The sequence below is a fragment of the Polyodon spathula genome, chromosome 6 (genome assembly GCF_017654505.1).
Source record: "Polyodon spathula isolate WHYD16114869_AA chromosome 6, ASM1765450v1, whole genome shotgun sequence".
Classification (NCBI taxonomy): Eukaryota; Metazoa; Chordata; class Actinopteri; order Acipenseriformes; family Polyodontidae; genus Polyodon; species Polyodon spathula.
Window position 1 is genome coordinate 61,510,090 of NC_054539.1, and position 23,818 is coordinate 61,533,907.

Here is a 23,818-nt window from a genome sequence, read left to right on the forward strand (position 1 = left end):
CAGATTGTTGCTTGATAACAACACTGAAGGAGCCTAGCCAATTGCAATGTGTGAAGGAGGTGGGGAAAAGGGTATTTTGAACCATAGAGACTTCCCTAAAAGTTATACCTAATTTTCTGGCTTTAATGTAGGTATCTTGTTAATAAATTTGAAATATTTTCTAGTATATCTGTATGCACACTTTTTTTTTTAGCAATACTGTATGCACAATTTGAGTTTCTCTATTGGTTTCCACAAAAAACGACATATATTTGTAACTTTGTTGTATTTCAGGTGTCTAAACTATGATATGTAAGGAGTCTGTTTAATGCTAATTTGGACACTTTTTAATAAATATCTCAATTTATTGACTTCATATTGAGTATAGTTCTCTTATTAAAAAAACAACAAAAAACGACTAAACAAAATGAAACATGCAGTTTTGCTTGTTTTAATATTTATTGTATATTTTATTTATTATTGCACTTAGATGTTTTCTAACTGGTTTTACAGTTTTAATATGATAAATATGACGGAAAATTGCATTTTACATGTAATTGTAGCAATATGCTGACAGGATAAAATTGTCCATACAGGTATGTAGATTGCTCCCTTCCTTTAGAGTTGAAATACATGTGTGTAGAAGTTGCTAGGTCAGACAGTACTATGAGTACTACACACAGCTGCTATGAGTTGGTCAGACCATTGCCTCTTACAGACTATATACCGGGGTCTAACCACATACCCACAAATCCAAGGTATAATATCAAACAATTCCTGCATACTGAAGTATTTGACATCTTGTTTTAATGGTAATCCGTAAATTGCTGGAAAGTGATTTTTTTTTGTTTTTTTTGTTTTAAACAAAGAACATACATTTAGGTACTGTAAAGGTTCTACAACTATTTCAACCTTTTTAATTATGTTAGCAAACGTACACACACACACACACACACACACACACACACACACACACACACACACACACACATTATTTATAAATAATGAATGAAAAAAGTAATATTATTATTAGTATTATTTAAAAAAAAAGTTTAGAAGGTTTTGGTACTTACCCCAGAAGAAGTTTTGCTGACATGGTGCCACTGAGCTAAATAGACTGTTTGATGCCATAGCCAGTCTTAATTTTTAATTTTTTTGTTAATGGTTCTTGTCCTTCTGTGGTTTTATTGACCCTCGAAGTCTTAAACTGAAAATACAGACCATAGCAGGGAAAATTCAATTTTTTATCCGCAGCACATCTAGGTAAGCAGTTTGTTGTCAATAAATTGTATAGCCACAAATAACGTGCAATATGGGAAAAAATAAAAGAGCAAATATTGGATGGACCAGTATTGCTGCATAGGTTGTGGTTAGTGAGTACTTACTGACTTGGTCGGTCCCTGTGACTGGAAATGACCTGTGGAGATTAACCATTTACAAACCAGAGGCTTCTTGCTGTCGTCCTGGAGAAAATTTGCACCGCACTTGTGGTTCTGTGGTTGTTTGTGAGGGGAATGAAGCATTCACACAATCCAAAAAGGCATTAGCTTTAAAACTCTCTTTTTTTCCTTCATGTGCTGTTACTGGAGAGGCTGGGTCATGTGGTTAGTGACATCACAGCACAAAAGTAAAGTGGGACAGCCTACCGTTGTGGCTTTCTATTTTTTTTTTTTTTTTTTTTTTGACAAAAGGCCCATGGTACAGCTCTTCATGGCATCCAGAGGGACGTAACTTTTAAATTGTATGACTCATGAGCATTTGGAGTGGGTACAAATGCTAAAAAGCTAAATCTCATTTGCCGATGAAGCATATGGAGAGCAGGTCTTAAGCTGCACTCATATAGTTTAGCCTTTCACTTTATCATATCAGTGGAAAAGTGGCTGGCACCACGCTGTGTACAATTCTGAACAGTAGTGATGATTTACAGTAAATTATATCTTTGGACTACCCTGCAATCTGGGGTCTGCTTCATATTTGCAGGGTGGATGGTTTCCTTCTGTGTTCTCTTTTTTTCCCCTCTGCTCCTCTCTCTTCGGCTTCTGTTTCTCACTGCAGAGAACCTCTTTGAGATCTGATTGCTGGCTGCTTGCTGACTGAGTGTTGCTCTGTTCTGTAATTGGCTCTCCTAGAAGTGACAGTCTGGGGATTCCTGTGTAAAAACCTTAAATCATGTCTGTCGGTCTAGCAAACCACCTTCAGGAATGGGAATTAAGAGCTGTGATTCACCACAGTCTGTTTCGCATGCCTCAAAGAATATCTTATTCGGCAGCGCATAACTAGTTCTGTGATTGCTGACTCCACATGCTTGTTAAGCAGGTAAAATATGCAGGTATTAGGGTCTTGTACAGGATAATTAAGTGTTTTGTTTTGCTTTTCTGTATTTTGAAATCAGTGATGTATGTTTTGTTATCACTTACAATGAAAGCAACATTGCTTTTAAAGTGATCTTGATTATCTGTCATGCCGCCTTATTATTTTGACTGTTTAATGTCTGGGGCCATTGAGATACACATCAATCAGTTATTCAGTTACTACATTTTAAAACTTTAAAGCTGTCAGAAATTGGAAGACTGTATGATAAATATGTTTATAAAACTTTTAGAATATGTATGCTACAATTTGTTTGTGCCTTTTATTTGTACTTGGCATTTTTTTAATTGAGTAATTGTTAACACAAATTATAATAGCAGAGGCAGTGATTTAAATTTCAAGTCGCTCTTGTGGACTGATTGTAATAAAAAAATAAAAATAAAAAATCCTTTCCAGAAAAAGATAGGGAAACCTAAACCAACACCACTCCAAATGATTCTGTTTCAATGTTGCATGGTTTATGTATTTGATTGAACACTTAACTGAGAATGTAAACGCCCCTCATCAGTAGTTTTTTTTTTTTTTTACCAACTTTTTGAATGTTGGATATTTTTTTAATGACTGAATTTGTATGTCTCAGTGTATGAATAAATATTTTTGTGTGGATGACAACCGATATAAAATAAGCACACAGTATTTATTTATTGTGGACATTATAAAGTATAAAGTGTCTATAAAGTGTGTGTGTGTGTGTGTGTGTGTGTGTGTGTGTGTGTGTGTGTGTATATATATATATATATATATATATATATATATATATATATATATTCTATTAATTATTTTCTGTAGGCTGAGAAGCATATTACATAATAATATTTTAATGTATTTATTAAGTTATTGTGCTATTTAGGTTATAGATATATTTAATCATTAAAATCTTAAGACCCTTATAAAAGTTTCACATAGTCAAAAAGCAAATCCACGCTAAAATTACCTATGTTAACCATATTGACAACATGGTAAAGCATAAGAAAAAATATTAAAAAACATGGCAAAACAGGATACACTATGGTAAATGCACAGTATAACCATGGGTAAAGCCTGGTAAAAATGCAGTGCAAAAATACAGTGACTTTTATAGGGGGAAGCCTGTATGCCAATAAAATATGTTAATTTGTTAGTAGTTAAAAAGTCTGATAATAAAGTAATACCAGGGACATAACTGAAAAGAATAATTTCATACAGTATATCAAAAACGAAAGCCCCCGAAAAAAATTATTTACATAAAACTGGAAAATAGCTAAAAATAAGCTGTAATTGTAATACATAATGAAACAAATAGTCTTTAAATGCATTTAGAGTTCAAGTTTTGCGAATGGGACCCACCAGGTTGTTAGGGGTCCTCACATGGTTAACTTTGTCCTTTTGTAATGTTAATTTATATACGTTTCTGCTTTAAACAAAAGGTATGAAAGTTGATATTCACAAGTCCTTTTGCATAGAAGATTTATGCGCAAAATACCACAGAGTGCTTCCTGTAAAAAATGTATGAACCTTCACCATTTCCTTTGTTTATATATATTTTTTCATTTCTGAAAGAGAAATGGCTTACAAAAATCATGCAAAACTTGTTTTGTATGGCTGCAGAGGATGTGGGTGTGCTAAAACAGGAAACTTCAACCCATAATGCAATATTTCGTAAACAACCACTTAATACAATTTCTAGAAAACATGCAACTAACAAACCAAAGAGAACTAATTGTGCACCTTTCACTCAGTATAGATTTTTTTTTTGTTTAAGAAAAAAATATTGCACCACATCATGCTGGGATGTGACTGGAGTTTGTCTTGGAAATTTAAACAGTTTCTACTTGTATGTCAGATTAAAGTGGCAGCAGTCTTCCTACAGGAAAACATTATTTAAGTTCTGAAAGAGTTTACAACTGAAATACTAACTTTAATTGTTTTGTGAATGTAGAGAATGTGTAGTACAAGTAGAAACAATGGCACATTTTCTGACTTCTTTTAAAGATACTTTGCATCTGTTATAAGTGAACATGGCTGTTATGCTTTGTAAATATTTAAATTTCTTCTCATTCATTTATTTAATAATATTAAATTTGACTGAGCTTTTGAGTTTCAAATCATTCTTGTTTCACACCCATTATATACAGTAGTTTCCAATGTCATGAAGTCAACCACTTGTATGTACTAAGTCTAACTAAAGTTGTTTCCTAACCCCCCTGCATTTTCTCTAATTTTGTTCTTGGATGGTGGTGTGAAAGACAGGATGTTGCTTGTCTTTTGGAGCTCTGTATTGTAATGCACGTCAGCATTTGTCTCGAACTTGGGGTAGATTTATCTAGAAAAGCCTCAGTAGGACTGTGGCTAGTGTCCATAGTTTTTCTTGGTGGTCCATTGAAAAATGGTCTTGCAGTTTGACAGGTGAGACAGAAGCTCTCCAGTGCCTCTACCATCGGATGAGTCTAAGCTGTGGTTTGTGAAAGTGTACCCAGCCAATACCGTGGGTAAGACCACACATACACAACTGTTTGAAACATTATTACTGGCTTTTGATTAAATAGATTTTTAATATTATTGTATAGGTAACTCATTTGGCCAGTTTCTAAATAACTATTGTGTCCAGGATAGTGCCTCACACTTGCCCAAGTTTTTGCCAAACACGTGTAACAATGCTCAACAGTACATCAGCCCTGCAAAAAGCCTTGCATTTGTTGTTTCTTTGACATACTTTCTTGAATTGTAGATTAATATTTATTCTGTACATTTTTAGTTTTACAAATTATTATGATTTTTAAGTCATAACAGTTTTTATTGGAAATTTTTTTCCCCATGTACCTAAAAAAATATAATGCAAGGTGGTGTGAGGGGCTGCCTTTGAATATTATCATGGCACTGAATTTGGCTTTATTTTGTACAGCATGTCCTAGAAGCCCAACCCTATTATTAACAGTATGTGATTATGGCGGCAAGCTTGACAAAAAACACTTGCAAAGCTTGGCTGATTGTAAGTTTCCATTAAAGTTTTTTTGGCAATAAAATACAGAGATGAGCTTACTAAGAAAAATATTATTCGGTATGTGCAGAAGAACTTGATGTTGAATTGCACAAAGCTGGCATTTTGGTGGAATTGGTGGCACAGACTGACAGTTCAAAAAATGTTAACCACCTCAGTTCTGACTCTCCCATGCTGCTATACCTTGTTTATAACCAACCTACAGGGAAACCACAAGCTATGATTAGCCGAGCAATGACATAACACACATGTCAGCGACCCTTTTCCCTACACAAACCGTTTACTGTCTTTTTCCGAGTAAAGAATAAACCTACTTTACTATACAGTACACTACTCAAAATAATTAAAGGAACAAACATTAACTATGACAAAAATAGCATCACAAACATCATTAGACAAGTGGCTGCTCAGGTGATAACATGTTGTTGTTGGTTTGGGAACCATGGCTTCTAATAATAATCGTGGCAAATGAGGATTTTGAACTCGAGTCCAGACTGCCAGAGCTTTTCAACTGCTGTTATCTGGGTATACAAAAAGATGTGTGGCTGGTTAATTCGGTGTGACCCTTTTTGTTCCTTCCAGATTGTGTACAAGTTATCAAACCACAGCTCCTCAACTGACCTCGCAACAGAGAAGATACCACTGATTACTGCCTTGATCACTAGAACTGGCAGCTCCATCATTGGGAACTTGTTTTATACACTGATGAGTCCAGATTTCATCTCTCCACTAATGATTGGTATGCTAGAGTATAGGTAGTACAAGGAGAATTATTTGCTCAATACAACGTTGTTGAATATGACTGTTTTGGGGGGATCCACTTGTGGTGCATTGGAGGTCACGCAGATTTTATTCATCCTGCAAGAGGCTGATTTACAGCTCTATGGTACATAGACACATTCTTGTACATAAAAAAATTAGGTATACTTTTAAAAGATATACTTCAACATCCCAGAGGCTGAAAAGAAGCTTTGCTCTCCAGAGAGTGAGACTGGCATAAGTGAAAAAATTAGGATAGAAAAATAAAACCGAAGAGTTAGGCTCGCGGAGGGCGAGGCAGGCGCGGCCGCTGTAAGGCATTCCAACCCTCCACTCGAAATGAGGTGGGGGTGTGTGGGGGGTGGGGGGGGAGGGCACCGCGTCAGTATAGTGGAGGAAGCGACGAAGGAGGAAACTAAAAAGCAAGACAGAATAAGGGTGTGACCAGGGAGAATGACAGATATCTTGGTGGGCTAGAACAGGGGGAGGAGCCCTAGCACCTAGCATAAAGTAATACAAATTTCAATTTGTCGTTCTATTAAAAACTTTGTTTAGGAACTTTAGAGTGTTATGTTATTGATAACATTTACGAAAAAGCACAAAAAAGTACAAACAAAACGACCAGTGCTGTTGCCACCATTGCTGCTTTTCATTGTCATTGATACATGTACTTCGAATTCCTGCTTGCTCCAAGTTGTCCTCATGGCTAGAGATCAGTAAGTAGGTTTCAACAATTAACAGGTAACTTAGGTAGAGCAAAATGGATTGAACTGAATAAATTCATATAAATAAATAAGCATTTACCATGCGTGCATTTCATAGCAAAAGCAGGGGCGTCAAACTGAATGCCTGCGGGCCGAATATGGCCCTTGGAGGTACTTTATCCGGCCCCTAGCAAAGTTCATTCATTACAGTGTAATTTGGCCCGGCCCGGTTTCAGTCTGTTGGGCTATTACATGCAAGAAATCAGCTATCAGAAAAGTAGCGGGAAGCTCAGAGCTAAAGAAACAGAAGACAGCGAGAGACAGCCAATCATATCTCGTGCTTGGTGCTTATGGCATGTTTTCTGCTTGGCCATCATTTAACTCTCAAAATGTCCAAGAAAAGAAAGATCGATAAGGAAGGCAGGTTGTTTCAGGAAAGATGGGGAGTCTGAATATTTATTTGTAGAGCAGCAAGAAAACCCCATTTGCTTTGTATATAAGGGAAGTACTGCAGTGATGAAATAATTCAATTTAAGGCGCCACTATGAAATGAAACATAAAGAAAAATATGACGAGTTTGAAGGAAAACAAAGGCAAGAAAGGCTGGCCAAAGTAAAAAGAACCCTTGATTTAGCAGAACATGTTTAAAATGGCAAAAACTGAAAGTGATGCGGCAGTAAATGCAAGTTACCTTGTGTCAGAGCTAATTGCAAAGCTTCAAAGCACTTTTCTGAGGGTGCTTTTGTAAAAGACTGCATGCTTAAAGTCACCAAAATAGTCTATGTGCTTTCCAATGTCAGTATTTCAAGAAATACCGAGGCTAAAAGAGTGGATGACCTGGCTACCGATCTTCAAGAGAGCTCACTGAAAATGCAAGCGATTTCGTAGCCTTTTCTCTTGCCGTTGACGAGAGCACAGATATTACTGATTCCGCTGCGTTATCTATTTTTATCCGGGGTGTTGATGCAGACTTCTCTATTACCCATGAGCTTTTGGATGTTGTAGCTACACACCTCACTACCACAGCAAACTATAGATTTCAACAGCTTGAGAAGTGTGCACGCAACATGAAATTACAGTGGGAGAAATTAGTTTAAGATGTGGAAATAGCTCCAGAAGACATTCAGATGGAATTTATTGAATTGCAGCCTTCAGGCTGCACGTGTCATGCCAATGTTTGGCGGTACGTACTTCTGCGAATAGCTTTTTTCACTTTAATAAATAATAGATTAATAAATCTGCACAAAGATCTCACCTGAATGACAAGCATCTACACTACATGCTAAAGATCGTTTCAGCACAAAACATGAATCCCGATATTGACAAGCTTGTCTCTCGAAAAAGGCACCAGATTTCTTCAGTAAAAGAGAACGCATAGAGCAGCAACTAGGCAAGATAGATAACGTGTTTTAAATTAATAAGTCATATGTACAACAAAAATACATGTATATGTATTAAAAACTATGAATATAAACATGCGTTTTGTATATCACCTATTAATATGCATGCGTATCCATAAAAAGATATGGCCCTTGGTAAAATTGAGTTTGACACCCCTGATTTAGAGGCTTCTGAAGACTAAAGTTCTACATGATAAGAAAAGCAGAAAGCTCTGAAAATATGTGACATAATATTAAAGTGGATTAATAACAAAATAAAATAAACAGACAGTCATTAGGTTGTGGCATAGTACAGAAAATATATATATATTTTTTCCAATTGTAGCCTTTACAGTAAATCTGTATGATTTCCAGTTTCTTTTTTGTGGTTTTGAAACAGTTTTGCAGTTTTTTTTTTTTTTTTTTTTGTGGAATTGCAGTTTTAAAAGAAAAAAATAAAGGTTGTTTAAGAACTTAAGGGAAATATTTAATACTAAGTGGCATCCTTACAACCTAAACATAATCAGAAATAGAACTGAAAACCTGAGATTACAACAAATTGCAAAATCGGCTCGTGATTGTTGGATATAACTACAATGACATCATTTTGTTAAACAAGTATATGTTGGTTTGGTGGCTAACCATTGAAAATTGAAGTGATTTCTTTTTTCCTTCTTTCTAATCAAGAACCAGATCCAGTGTAAACAATGCTCTACCTACACTGAAGTTCAAACACCAGGGGCAAGCGCTTTTAGGAGATAGCTTTCAGTGTTTTGGTCGAGAATTTGCTTTATTTGCAAGGTAGAAACCTTTATTAAAAAATGGCACCTATGTATATGTGAGTTTGGCCTCCATAAAGTTCTCTGTTGGGCCACCCTACATTATGTGGCTTTGGATGTGGATTAAAAGGCTCTGGTTTCTTAAAACTATTTTCTTATATTTTCACACCACCCCTGGCTTGATTTTAGTAATGTAGAAACCCTATACTGGCAAGGCTGATGACACATTTAGCTGTACTATTTACATTATTTTTAAATTAAATGCTTGACCATGTCAAAAACCTATTGCATCTGATGCAAGCGCAATGCTTCCAGTCTAGGATCCCAACTTGAAATACTCATTAGCTTAGGTTGATTATGCATTGTGTTTCTGAAACTTCCTCGCTGACTTTCCCACTTGCCCTCTTGTCTCAGACAACTGGGACTCCAAGACAATTTTTGCCTTGTCAGAAGTATTCAAAGTACAGAATTTTTTTTTTTTTTTTGTATTTTTCTTTACTAGAGTCTTATTCAGTAGTGTTTGTGAGCATTTCTTATTGGAATGTTTTGGTGATAGAAAGATCCTATTCTACAATTATGATATATATATATATATATATATATATATATATATATATATATATATATATATATATATATAATATATTATCTCATAAATTGCAGCAAGGAACAGTTCCACTTTCCCTCCCCAAGGATCGACTACTTTACTCGTGTGTAGATTTTCTCTTTTCCAAAGTCACCTACAGTAACTCCTCCGTGAGTACTGTATGAGAGACAACTGAACTATCTGCCTCAATAATTCCTTTCTTTAACATAACCAGTGGGAATTGAATAAGTAATTGCAACCTGAAAGTATTTGTACACAGTCTTGCCTTTGTGTTCCTCTAAAGTAGTTTATTCTCTGAAGAATACAAAGCTTTGTAGAGCACTTACAAATCTCTTGAAAACCAAGCCATTAAAACTGAGATCAACATTTTGCTGTTAACAATTGGACAACAACTGGGATTTTGTCAGCCTGCATTTGTGGCTTTTGGATGTCTAATTTTTCAGTTTATTGGCACACTGGTCTCTTTTCACAGTAGACTTGGGGGTCACCAGCCATTTTTTTTTTTTTTTTTTTTTACAGTAAGGATTTGAAATTTGGATTTGGATTTGGCTATTTTTGGAAAATCACTTAAGCTCCTGTATAAGACATCTAATTTTAGACCATTTATGTATATAGACAGAATAGGGCTGATACTAGTCTTTTCTCACAAACAACATTGTGCTCCATCCTGCGGTTGAGATGTTAAATCAGTGTCCTATTGTAAGTGACTCTGTGTATAATGCACAGTTTACTGCCTACCTCTGTAAAGTGCTTTTTGATGGTGGTCCTCCCTATCCAGATAATATTATAAAAATTTATGATACTATATACTACTAATATATAATATTTTATTATGTTATATTATATTTATATTATTACAATAAAAAATAAAATCCTCCTAAAGATTTAAGCTATTGATTTTGATAGGATTTTCTGAATTGTTATAATAAACTATAAGAAAACACTGGACAATATTAATAAGTCAACAGTATAAAAAGGCTGTAACAAAATAAGTTGTCATAATACGTCCGACATTTACAAGAACCGGAAAAAATTTGATGAAAAATCATTACGGGGAACTACCAATACAATAATAATAATAATATAATAATAATAATAATAATAATAATAATAATAATAATAATAATTATTATTATTATTATTATTATTATTATTATTATTATTATTATTGTTATTATTATTATTATCTTTATTTGTATATAGTGCCTTTCATAGTGGACCACCACAAAGCACTTTACAAGGCACGAGACTAGGGTGTTTGCTATCTCTTCAAAATATGCTGAAATATATTTTGAAATAGTAGCAGAGTGGATTCGAAAAGTAACAATTTAATATAACAATAAACACATTTATTATTTTAAAAATAAGTATTCGTCTCACTATGATTTACTGAGTTTTAATGTCAGAATCAGTGCAATATTACTGTCAGTTGTCCCAGGTGAAAGAACACTGGTAAAAAAAAAATAAAAAAATTTAAACACAGTGGTAGCTGTAAAATCCTACTAATATTATTAGTCGTATTAGTACAATCTTGGGTAACTAGGGCTGCGGTTGATCAGGGAGGCATTAATATTGTAGCGGTGTTAAGAAGAACGCAAGACAAGGTTTCAAAGCTAAACTTTTTATTTGTTTTAGCTTTAATAATCGTTTTATACCAAGCATCAAAAGATACTTCTCACTATTATAACACATTTATTTTTCAGTTGGGAGGTCGGCCGAACACCAATGCTGCTGGGGTCCGCAGCTCCTGTCCTAGCATCATAATGGCCGTGGTGCAGCTGGTGGACTCCTGCACAGCTGAATGACATGCGAACAGTTCTGTTCTCCTTCTCTCGGTCTGACTCCAGGATCCAGCTCTCAACTCCTTTTATAGGAGAGCTGGAGGGAGGCGGTGCCTGTTCCAGCCAATCCAGAACAGACACCTCACCCTGCTGGAAGGTTCTAGAATTATAGCTGTATGGAAATCCCCCAACCCAGGTGCCTCAGTCTGGGTAGTGGAACACTCTAGGTAAATGGGGGCGGGGCTCCAGCCTGACCGCGGGTAACCTCGCTGGATGGGTTCTTCCCTGCCCATCTCACCAGCCTGTCTTGGGACCTGCCATTACAATATTAACATACACTAATAGTGCTGTCTACTGGCACAATTTTGTTTTACCGTTCTTTAGTAGAAAGAAAAACGTGTCACAGTCAAAATAACTTAAAGGATTATGCAGTTACAATATCTCTGCAAACCTATTCAGAATTTAGAAAATCTGTAATGACGTTTTTTTCACGTGGGACTAAGTTTGGCATTTATTAAATGGGAATTAGAGTTATAGTGCAATTTTAATTACAGTATAATGTTAAAAGGCTAACAAGATGCTCGGATACATTGTGAAAAGTGTTGAATTTAAATCAAGGGAAGTAATGTTAAAACTGTACAATGCACTAGTAAGACCTCATCTTGAATATTGTGTTCAGTTCTGGTCACCTCGCTATAAAAAAGATATTGCTGCTCTAGAAAGAGTGCAAAGAAGAGCGACCAGAATTATTCCGGGCTTAAAAGGCATGTCATATGCAGACAGGCTAAAAGAATTGAATCTGTTCAGTCTTGAACAAAGAAGACTACGTGGCGACCTAATTCAAGCATTCAAAATTCTAAAAGGTATTGACAGTGTCGACCCAAGGGACTTTTTCAGCCTGAAAAAAGAAACAAGGACCAGGGGTCACACATGGAGTTTAGAAAAAGGGGCATTCAGAACAGAAAATAGGAGACACTTTTTTACACAGAGAATTGTGAGGGTTTGGAATCAACTCCCCAGTAATGTTGTTGAAGCTGACACCCTGGGATCCTTCAAGAAGCTGCTTGATGAGATTTTGGGATCAATAAGCTACTAACAACCAAACGAGCAAGATGGGCCGAATGGCCTCCTCTCGTTTGTAAACTTTCTTATGTTCTTATATGTATTGTAAATGGTAGGGTCTGGAATTTAAATATCTACGTGTTTTCAAATAAAATACACATCATTTTGCCTTGGTGAAACAGTATGTTTAAAACTTTTTTTTATAGTATTGTTAAGTGGCTTAAGTTTTTCCAGTGTGGCTACAGTGGCTAAATAAATTAAAGTCTTAGAGAACGGAGAATGGTTATTTATTTTTTTTTAACTGTAACTGTAAATTTGCTGCGGGGGAAAAAAAAAAAGCCCCACATGTATAAATATGCGCCCTTTTAGTAAAAATAGATATGGATATGTTTTTGAAACATGAAACTTTATTTTTTCATGAAATTGCCCATATATGTTTTCCATTATTCTATGTAACATTACTGTACTTTGTCTGGATTCAAATGTGGATTATTTTACAGATTAAATACATTTGGTGGTCTCAGTTTAGCCCTCAGTAAACATGAATCCAGCCACAACACAATTCACCACAATGGGTGATGGCCATTCCACCAGACAGTCTAAAAAAGAGCCAATAATAAGGTGGGCATGGACTGTTCCCTTAATGGCTGGTATGAAAACAGGTTAACACAGAAATACAGTAAACAACAACTAAGTAGGCTACTTGGCAACTTTGGTTATGAAGTTATACTTTGCAAATAATAATAATAAAAACATGTGTGAGTGATTTATTTATTTATGTTTATTTTTTTATATACTGGAGCTTTAAAAGGTATATTATATACCATTTAAATTTTTTTAACACAAACAAATTAACTTTTGTAAACTAGGGTTTTCGGAAAGACTAAAAGCTGAATTTCTACACCAGGAGTTTTGTGACTGTAATGTCCGCACACTTTATCAGCTTATCAAGAAATAATGAAAGGAAGCATTTCCTTCTACTGTAAGTAACCAATAAAATTCTATCAAAATGTTAAATGAAAAAGTGTTGCTGTCATTGTGTTCTAATTGAAATGTTTGGATGTTTACATATGTGTTGCTTGTGTGACTGTTCATTTTCATTATCTGGCCCCTATTTTTTTCCAAAATGCCACTTTGAGGGGCTGATGTAAGGCTAGGCGTAATGCAAACAATTGCGGCTGCAAAATCCAAATTGTCTAGCGGCTAGGCAATTATTTTGCACTGTAGCCTGTTTAAGCTTAAGAGCAATACAAAGTACTCAACTTGCACAAATAATGAGCTGCAATCATGATAATGAGGGTCGCAATGAGTGCCGCCTGTGCATCTGGGTATTTAGCGGCCGCACTTACAGCCCAGAGGGCAGCAGGTGCTGTACGAGATTTATTCAGCATGAAAATCAAACCAAAACCAAAAAATATGTCAATGGTAGAGCAGAAAAATCCTCTTGGCGCGCGGAAAAGAAAAGAAAAGTTTTTGGATGGTCAGCAATTGCCCATGTGCAAGGCAAAATCCTTGCATCTCATTATGTTTGCGCCAGCTTAGTAGTTCAGATCTCCGCCCAATTCTATGCTGTTTTCTTCATTTGAATACATTTCAATGTAATTTACATGGATTAATGATGGAAAAGTGGTAATTTGATAGCGGGTGCAGAACGGCAAGTAAAAACCATTCTTTACATACACCACATTTTCTGTGTTGAAGCAGAGTATCAAGTGTTAAATATATTTAGTTTTACTTTTAAATGGCTCTCCGTCAAACACAAAGTAGTGTTCAAAACTAAAAGAAAATACATCTCAATTTGTTAGTGTTATTGGTAACTTCTGCCGTTATCATCATATCTAGTGCATTGCTCGTCAACCAGTTGAAGTTATTTTCTTTTTTTTTTCTTTTTTATAATGTACTAACCCAGAACATAAAGTGTCTGGCCATAATTAAAGCATGACATTTTATCGTCATGCAATCGGATGTTGTGGTGATGATGCATTTACAGGGTGGTGCGGGCCTTTAAAATATAAATATATTTTTCCCAGTTGGTATGTGAAACATACTTAAAGTCAAAAGTACTGGAAAATTGTCAGTGTGACTATTAAAAAAAATTTAACCATGAATTGACCTGTCAGCTAAAATGTAATGGCTTTAAGTGGGCTGAAATTATTGCTTTCCTAGGAAAATCCATGTCTAGCCTTGTTAGTGAGTGGATCAGTATGATGACCTGTCAAGTCATTGTTATTATATTATTGTAACATTTGTTGGTTATTCTGGAGTTTCGACATACTTTTTTTGTTTTTTTGTTTTTTTTGGATTAAAGAAGCGGCTAGTTAAATTTAACTGTCAGATTAGATACAAATGTTGTTTTCAAATAACACAAGCAAAGATCGTAGCAGTAATTTTTTCAGTCGTATGTACTGTACCAGTAAGTATCTCCACATGATGGGTATATCATACAGCCACAAGATATGCAGAAATGTAAAGGTGACATAAATATGAACGCATGCACTGACAGACACCCCCTTATTCCCCCAGAATCTGATGTTATCAATAACTTATGCTAATAATGTTAATTATTTTAGTTTAATTGCAATTAGGTGTTCAATGTGAAGTGTGATATACTGTACACATGACTGTCTCCGCTATATCCCTTTTGCAGATTTCCTGAAAACAGCGTTGCAGCCCAGACTTCCGTACTTTCAGTAAGATGTATTGCCCATTGTAACTGTGCAATGTGAATGCTCTGGCTCTTACAACATTTTGATGTTTTCTTTATTGACTCTTTTAGATGTGGTGTTGCATGGTGTAGAATAAAAGACATGTAGGAAATTACGTATACAGTACCACATTTTATATTTTAAGTCAAATCGTCAATTTTGTAATATATATTTGTTTTATGGGGCTTTGGTTATATGTCTTAGTCATGCTTTACAGTTTTCCAGTTACAAAGCAAGCTCTACCATATAATTATTCCGCTTTTAAAGGAGAGAAGGTTGTTAACCATGTTTGATGTTACTACTGAAGATTTAATGAGCCTATTTTAAAGTGGTTACCGCTATAGAAAATCTAGAATTTCGAAGATATTGAACTATCCTCTCCTCAAATGTTGAAGTGTCTCTCTATATATTATGTTCTTGTCAGATTGGCCCTGTTTGCTTTTTGAGCGCTTCTGTAATTCTTACATTTTTGTTGGTGTTGGTATTCAAGACTATTGTTTAACAGGATAGTAAGCATAGCAAATCTGCCCCCAAAAATTAACATATATTAAAAAGCAGACTAACAAATAAAGGGACTAGCCAAATAAAGGGGCCAACAAGAAACTCAAAAATATATCCCTCCGTGTAAAAGGGGCTAAGCTAAACCATACAATTAAGGCAAACATGGCCCCATATTAGTATAGCAGTAGGAACAAGCAGCACAAAGAATACAGTTTAGAGCTGTCTAGTAACATGTTAATAATTGTCATTGTTTTCATTCATCTTTGGAAGGTCAATTTACTGCAGCCGGCCCCCCCCCCTTACATAGATCATGGTAATATAAAATATTTCATTAATAACTATATAAAACACTCAATAGTTCTAAATTAATTAAATGGAAAAACATAATTACCACCATTTAGTGGTCCAGTGGTTAAATAAAAGGGCATGATACCAGTAGGTTCCCTGTTCAAATCCCGGCTCAGCCACTGACTCACTGTGTCTAACCCTGAGCAAGTCACTTAACCTCCTTGTGCTCGATACTTCGGATGAGTCATAAAACCAAGGTCATATTGTAAGCGCAGCAGCAATTGTTGATGCATAGTTCACCCCTTAGTCTGTGTAAGTCGCTTTGGATAAAACCGTCTGTTAAATGACTAAATAATAATAATAATAATAATTATAATCATTTAATTGTTAAAAAACAGGCATTAACGTTGTGCCTTAAATCTTCTTTTTTTTTTCCTGCTATAAAGATTTATTTTGGTTTTACATTTATTTAAGTGCTTGACTGCTTTGATGACAACAGATATCATTAGCGTTTTAGGTAGTACTCCTAATGCCTTATTAGCTAAAGTATGTGTATATTTATACCCTTGTTGGTCTCAACGGTGTTGTGAAATTCACAGTCTGGTCATGAGATTGCTAACTGAGAATAAATTAAATTACAGTTTGATAAGGTGCAATGTTATGTAAATAAAGAACATGCGTAGTGTGTATCGTTTTTGAGGAGGCCAAGTGGAAGATACTTTATCATTGTGTAACACTTGTATACAGTCCACATGTGGTAAATAGCAGCGGTGTTAGGCTAACTATTGTTAATAAAGCATGCCTGTCGCTTTTTCAGTTACCTTTTGGGACATATTTCAAACAGGATAAAGGTTATTCAGCTCTGATTACTCCTTGGTATTTTACCACAATGCTGATGTTTTCTGTTCTGACAAAAATAGACCATTGAAATTGACAATTATAGGGTTTTATAGCAATTCAAAAAAATAAAAGCTGGTAGTGTTTTTCATTATACATAATGTTCTTTCTGAAGATATAAACAGAACAAACACATGTGTTTGACTTAAAAAAAAAAAAAAAAAAAAAAAAAAAAAAAAAAACTCTGTTTAGCTCTTTATAATAATGCAGCTTTTTTGAATACTCTTAGCTACATAATTAGCCTATGTGATAGAACTTTAATCAAACTGGCCCTCTGCAAACTCAGTTTGGCTTGAAAGGAGAAATCCTAATAGCTTCATTTCCTTTCCAGTGGAGTTTCAATTGTTATTATTATTATTATTATTATTATTATTATTATTATTTATTATTTATTTTTATTTATTTATTTTTTTTGGGGGGGGGGGGGGGATCTGAACATTTATACTTGATTTAAATGTTTTATATAAATATTTTTTAACCCTTACATGCACTTATTCCCTCTCATACCTAGTAGTCCAAAAGCATTACATCAGTTTACTCTGCATCTGCCTAATACGAATGCACAAAAAATAGACTGCAGTCTGAAGGAAATACACATAGCAGACTACTTCCCAAAGTAAAAAAGCCAGGGGATGCTAGTTAAGGGTCATTTGATTATCGTTTCCAACATGTAAAACCACAACAACATGCATTTATGTCATATCACTATCGTTACCTTTAGGCTGTCACTCTGGAGAATGCCCAGCATAGTTTTCTAACATATGATAATAGGTGATAATATTTGCCTAATGCAGTCGGTACACTAATATGTGAAACAGTGTACAAATATTATTAATGGTTACAAAGTAAAAGTGAAATCTTATTTTACACTTTTGTCACGGATGCAGCTCACCCCTGCAGATGAGACGAGGTAAAGTAATAAAATACGGTAACAAAGAGCTTGAGTAAAATCACCCGTTTGTACAGTGGTTAAGATGTCCGATTCATAGACGTGAGGTTCATGGTTTGCGCCCAGCCTCCACCTGTTACAGTAACAGCAGAAGGAGAGCAGTTATACAGTGCCTTCTTGAGTGCATTCATCCGAAGACTAAAATATGCAGAATTTGATGAATCCAATAGCACTAAAACCTGTTATATGTCTATTTTTGAAAAGCATACAAAAAAGTATACCAAGAAGTTTTAAGAAGGTACACCTGGTAATTGGAGCAGCAGCTGCATGAAAAAAGAAAATTAATTAAGTATTCTGTTGATGCACTGCATTGGAAATATTAAAAGCAAAGTATCTACGTTCTCAACTAAATTATTGCGGATTTATACATTGTCCGAACCAAATGAATTTAAATTAACTGGCTGATGTAAAGTTTTGCTAATTTGGATTTCAGTAGTTTTAGGGTTCTGAATTTGGCAAACCTGGACTGGATAGAGGATGTAAAACTTGTACATTTCTTTAGTTTGCTTATTATTTGTTAGTACTGTATGTTTGTTTATGCTACAAAACATTTTGATTTACCTAAACGGGTTGGACAGTTTAATCTGTGTTTTATTCTAGTTAAAGCTTAAATACAAACTTCTGCTGTTCGTGTTCTAAATATAATTAGATTTTGTGATTGTCGCCCTGTCCTTCCTGCTTTTAAGAAGGTAAATGTGCCAAAAGTAATTGTAGCCATCAAAATAATTTTATAAATTTTACTTGATTTGCTCTTCCATTAGCTCAAAAGGTCTCAACTTGGAAAGTTTTGAAAGAATCAGATGTTATAGCAAACATGCATTTCTGGTACTACATTAAGGTTAAAAAGCTCTCGATTTCTGTGCGCCTTATCAGGTTTGCATGTACACTTCCACCAGGTGAAGTGACCAGACATGTGCAACAATAACTGAAATAAAAAGGAGTTTACTATACTGTGTTTCTTTCAAAACTGGATATTTGAGACTGATAATGAATGGAAGCACATAACTTGTAAGAGTTTGGGAATTATTCTGTTAGCTACAATCACTCACCTATAACACTGTTGCGGCTGATATTAGAATTAACACCAATCTTAGACTGTTTACATTCAGCTTGGGATGCCTAACTCCTCTTGCAGTCAACTGCCAGATGGTACAGCCTGCATCGCTATGCACTATCGCTTAATGAGTTACAATTGTAGATTAATCCAGCAAAGTATTTTTAAATAAAATGTCTTTTAAGTTAACAAGGTTAACAATCAGGAAAATAAATATCTGTTCACACTATTTTCCATCAATGTATTAGTATTATGTAGTGTAACTCAAGGTTACTAAAGTTGAATACTATTGCTTTTCTGTTTGCTTTGTCTGGTATAATATGAGGTAAAACATGAAGTGCTGTCTTAGGAACGCACCTTTAGAAACATTCCTGTAGAACAGACAGTAAACAGATTATGACCTGGAAAAAGCAAATTCTGTGATGGAGTCTGTTGTCCGGTGAGTGCTCTAAACAGCAGTCTTTTTTTTGGCTCCTACCCAAAGAGACAGGCATACCAATATTACTTCTTGTATATAAGAGGTGTGGCTGGATGAACGTATTGGCCCCCATTTCATTGTTTTAACTTTTTGTTTGTTTCTTAAATTCCTGTGGAGACAGTGTGGGTTCAAATCTAATTTCAATTCTTGAGGTTTCTTTTGTTTTGGTTCAGAATAAATACTTACATATACTGTATCCTTAATGGCACAAGGTTAGTGGTTCCACACACACACAAGTAAATTAAATAAATGCACAGTAGATTACAGTATAAAGTAGATTACAGTATGTTTCGAATACAAAGAACATTTAGGATACCTCAAATGAGTAAAAAGAAAGGGAACATACAATTTATTTTTTAATTATGTGGCCCACAACGTTAAAAATGTGATGTTCATTTGTCATACCGAAGTTCTGTAAGTTCTATAGCTGCATGTTGTCATCTGTGTTCTAGTTTTAAGGGCATTTATTTATTTTTTCTTCTATGCCTACTCTGTACCTAAAGGGTACATTTGTTTTCTTCTGCTACTGTACTTGACTTTTTAATCTATAACTTGAAATGGTTAAACAAACGCAGTCTAATGTTACACTGTTTCATTCTCTTGCATTCGTACAGTAAGAGCAGAAAGGTCAGTGGAGAGATTATGAATGATCATTGTATCACTTTCCTGGTAAACCCGTAATGGTGGAGACTTGCTATAAGGGCTCTTAATGTTTTCATTAGGAATCCACTTAGGTTTATATGTATTACAGGGCTCTACGTTTAAATTTTTAACTACTGACCCCTCGGGCAACTGAGCTAGTGTTTTACTAGCCCGGATGCAATTTTATCTGGCCCAATATATTTATATGTATATTTCATGATGGTTTTTATTTTCAGTATGTTTCTAAGTATGTCTGGTAACCAGAGACCCCACATCTCAAAAGAAAGTGGCTAAACAAAGCCTTTCAATATATGTTGCTGAGTGATACCAGCGAGTCCTGGAAAGATTGTGAATGGCATTTTTGACCTGAACACATCGGATCCCAAATCAAAAAGTTAGACAGTTCGATTGCGTATCTGGATATCTATCGGGACATCATACTGTGAGACTGGATCTGATGTAAACAAAATGTCTCCAGTCTAAATGTTTGTCTTCATTTTTTTTTTTTTTTCATAATTACATCATTGTGATTTATTGATTTCAGCGCTTTTGGCTCATTATTGGTTGCTTAGTTGTAGAAAACCCGATTTGTAAAAGATTTGCCACGGGAACGAGTACCAACACAGCACTTCGGTACATAGTCTCAGGTTCTGACTGTGCAACAAATATGACATGGCAGGAAAGTTCGGATTAGTTCCTAGTTAAGTTTTTTTTTGACACACTTGCCCATTTTCCTGGATTCATGAAACAGAAGCTATATATATATATATATATATATATATATATATATATATATATATATATATATTTTATACTAGTTAAATGTAACCCGCCTAGTCGGGCCTGTGGTGCTTCATAACTACTGGCCAAACTGCGCTCTCTACGGGCCCCGGGCCGCCGGGCCATGGTTAATGTCGAACCCTGTATTATAAACAAGCTGCCGTACCCTAAACTACAAATTTTTCATAAACAATTTCAAATGCCAACTTATTTTTTTAAGTGTTGTGGAGAATTCACCTTCACACTGACCTGTGGGTGTTGCATTTGGTTCATGTGACTTTTTGGTTTCTGGATAATGAAGACTTAACACTTTGAGGTATTGGCTTCACATTTCAGTACACAGTTGCCTTCTAGGATTCCTATAGGTCAGATTTGATCATGGGTGTCATTCAAGAATTAATTTTTTTTCTGTGTCCGTAATTTTACAAAGTTGCTGCCACCAAAATGTCAAAGCGTCATGTCGCAAACTCCATTTATAATAGTGACTTCATAGTATCATGATTGTACGAACACTTATGACACTTATGACCTATCTCCCCTCCGCCCCTGTGTTATTTTGTATTTGTTTATTATTTTGTATGACGGCGCAGCCGTGCATTTTTGTGTTATTGTTTTAAAAATGTATTTGTTTATAAATGATGGAGAACCACCGTGCGTTTTGTTTTGCATTGTGGGTGGGAAGCCCCATCCACCTTATTACAACCCGTGCAGAAGGTGACCATCTCCCGAATTAATTAAGTGATTAATTTATTGCTAATTGGGAGATACCTGCAGCTCTCTCCATGTTAAGGTGGGTGTTCAGAAGTGGAGAACGGGAGAGTGAGAAGCGAGAGAGATATTTAAAAAGAATAAGGATCCGTGAAGTGAAGGCTGCTGCCCAGCCGGACCTTAGCGTTGATTTTTGTGGTCGTGATTTATTTTGTTTAATTGTTTTATTTCTGCTCTGCGAGCAAGTGTTTATTTTTTTTCAAATGTTTTATTTATTTTTTGGTTCATTAATAAAATGGCGCATGCGCCACTGCATCGTACCTTCTGTTTTGGTTGTGCTTCTTCTGGTATGGGTCCCTGCAAAGCCATTTCCTGCCACACAGTCCTTTAGAGGTCATGACACTTTTTTAAGTTTCTGCGTGGTATAGAGGTGTTAATTGCACACCCTGGGGTAGCCTTAATGCTTTTTTTGCAACATTTTAAATTAATGTTTACTTTATTAATGTGCTGTTCTATTAAAAAGAATGACATCATTATACTGTTTAGCTTCCGTTGCTAGCGTGGTGGTGGTGAAACTGCTACCGAGGACAGACGTTTATTTTCAATGTTTTTTGCGCATCATCCACATCATACAGGGGATAATATTGGAAAATAAAATAGTTCAGACATAGCCTTAATCTTTACTGTATTTTTTTAGATCTCAATGCCAGTTACTATCCCACTGTAGCAGTTGTAGATTGATCAGATCATTGCAAAGCAATTCAGTCTGCTAGAATCGATCGGAGCGATTGATAATTTTATGTGAAGTCACATTCTACTGTGAAGTCCCAGTACGATTAGTACTGGTGTTTGGACCTTTTCCACAGCTAGAGCAAAGGCTGTTTTATAGTTCATTTTCTAAAAGACTGATTTTAAAAGCTAAATGTTTTTTTGTTTTGTTTTGTGAAAAGCTATTTAACTGGCTAGAGTATAAATTACGCTATAGGAGGACTCGAAATAGATCAATATATATATATATATATATATATATATATATATATATATATATATATATATATATTTTTTTTTTTTTTTAAATGATTATTATTATATACTGAATGAAAACCAAGATTAGTCTTGAATGTTAAAAAAAATAATAATAAAATCACTATTCAGCGATGGGCTAAGATGACATTTGTTCATTTTTTTTTTTTTAAAGCTAAATTTTTTTTCAAAAAAAACAAAACAAACACTTTTCGATAAATTACCGATCTCATATTTAATGGATAGGAGGACTCGATTATTATATATATATATATATATATATATATATATATATATATATATATATATATATATTTATTTATTTATTTATTTTTTAAATTATTATTATTATATACTGAATGAAAACCAAGATTAGTCTTGAATGTTAAAAAAAATAATAATAAAATCACTATTCAGCGATGGGCTAAGATGACATTTGTTCATTTTTTTTTTTTATAGCAAAAATGTGTATGTATTTATACAGATAATAAAGTTGCAGTGTCCCAAGACTGTGTGCAATGTTGAACTAAAATATAATTTCCTTGTTAGAGAAATACGTTATTCCATGATTTAACAGTTTATACTCAGAAAGCAGGTCATCAGTCTGTTAACATTACTTTTCTTTTCCAATAGACTTGTTCACTTTTTTAAGTTGTTCAGTTATGCTGGTTTAAACTGTTAAACTCCATTGAAAGGGCTGATGCTCTTTGCTAAGCCTGTAGCTATCCTTCTCATATAATTACAGGTTTAGGCTGCAAAAATGTAGACGTGATTATTAGAAATAGTATGAATAGCCGGCTGGTCTGTGGTCGGGCACTGTCTAGTGCCTGGATGTGGAACTGTTGACACAGGAAAAATCACAGAAGCTGCTAGAGCTCTCTCTGTTAGGTGTTTGCTGTGGCGATCAGGCAGATTTTGTTTTGGGCTTCATATTTTTGTTGGATTATCATATTTGGATTATCAGTACTGAATAGATTTCACTGTAAAATATTACAATAGTTCTGGTTTAACAAGCAGTTTTAGGAGATCATAGATTATTTATTACACGTTATATAACAAACTGCAGCATATTAGTGTTATGATTTCCATTACCTGAGAGTAGATGTTGAAATTCATTGTGATTTGAACTTTGCTCTCGCCGAGATAAGCACCAACTAAGACATAGCTTTGCAGTAAACTAATGTGATCCATCTGCATCTCCATCCATTTGCGTTGTTTTCCATCTGATGATGTAGATATCCTTCTGTCTGGTGTTAATTGCTGAAGTGTAATGCTGGCTCCAGGGATCAGCTTATTTTGCCTCTCCAGCGCGTCAGCACACACAGCGGCTGCGATACTGGCTCTGGGGATCAACCCAGTGCGGTCTCCCCAGCGCATCAGCATGACAACTGTCTGG

At 35.0% G+C, this 23,818-nt stretch overlaps 2 protein-coding genes across 5 annotated transcripts in view; one reads left to right on the forward strand and one right to left on the reverse strand.

Annotated features, from left to right (window-relative positions):
- Nucleotides 1-1,560, reverse strand: part of LOC121317431 (runt-related transcription factor 2-like) — a 64,432-nt gene extending 62,872 nt beyond the window's left edge. The window contains exons 1-2 of one of the 2 annotated variants that reach the window (XM_041253360.1): nucleotides 1,365-1,560; nucleotides 1,053-1,186 (exon numbers count right to left, since the gene is read on the reverse strand). In XM_041253360.1, the coding sequence (XP_041109294.1) occupies nucleotides 1,053-1,110 (58 nt within the window). In that variant the 5' untranslated portion in view covers nucleotides 1,111-1,186; nucleotides 1,365-1,560. The remainder of the gene's footprint in view (nucleotides 1-1,052; nucleotides 1,187-1,364) is intronic. The other variant, XM_041253358.1, reaches the window with a different exon arrangement.
- The window catches only part of LOC121317432 (transcription initiation protein SPT3 homolog), a 189,004-nt gene that overhangs the window by 30,620 nt on the left and 134,566 nt on the right, over nucleotides 1-23,818 (forward strand). Inside the window, exon 1 of one of the 3 annotated variants that reach the window (XM_041253364.1) lies at nucleotides 15,051-15,087. The exons of the other annotated variants lie outside the window; for them this stretch is intronic. The gene's annotated coding sequence lies outside the window, so the exon portion shown is untranslated. Of the gene's footprint in view, nucleotides 1-15,050; nucleotides 15,088-23,818 lie in introns of those variants that run through there. 3 annotated transcript variants of the gene reach the window in all.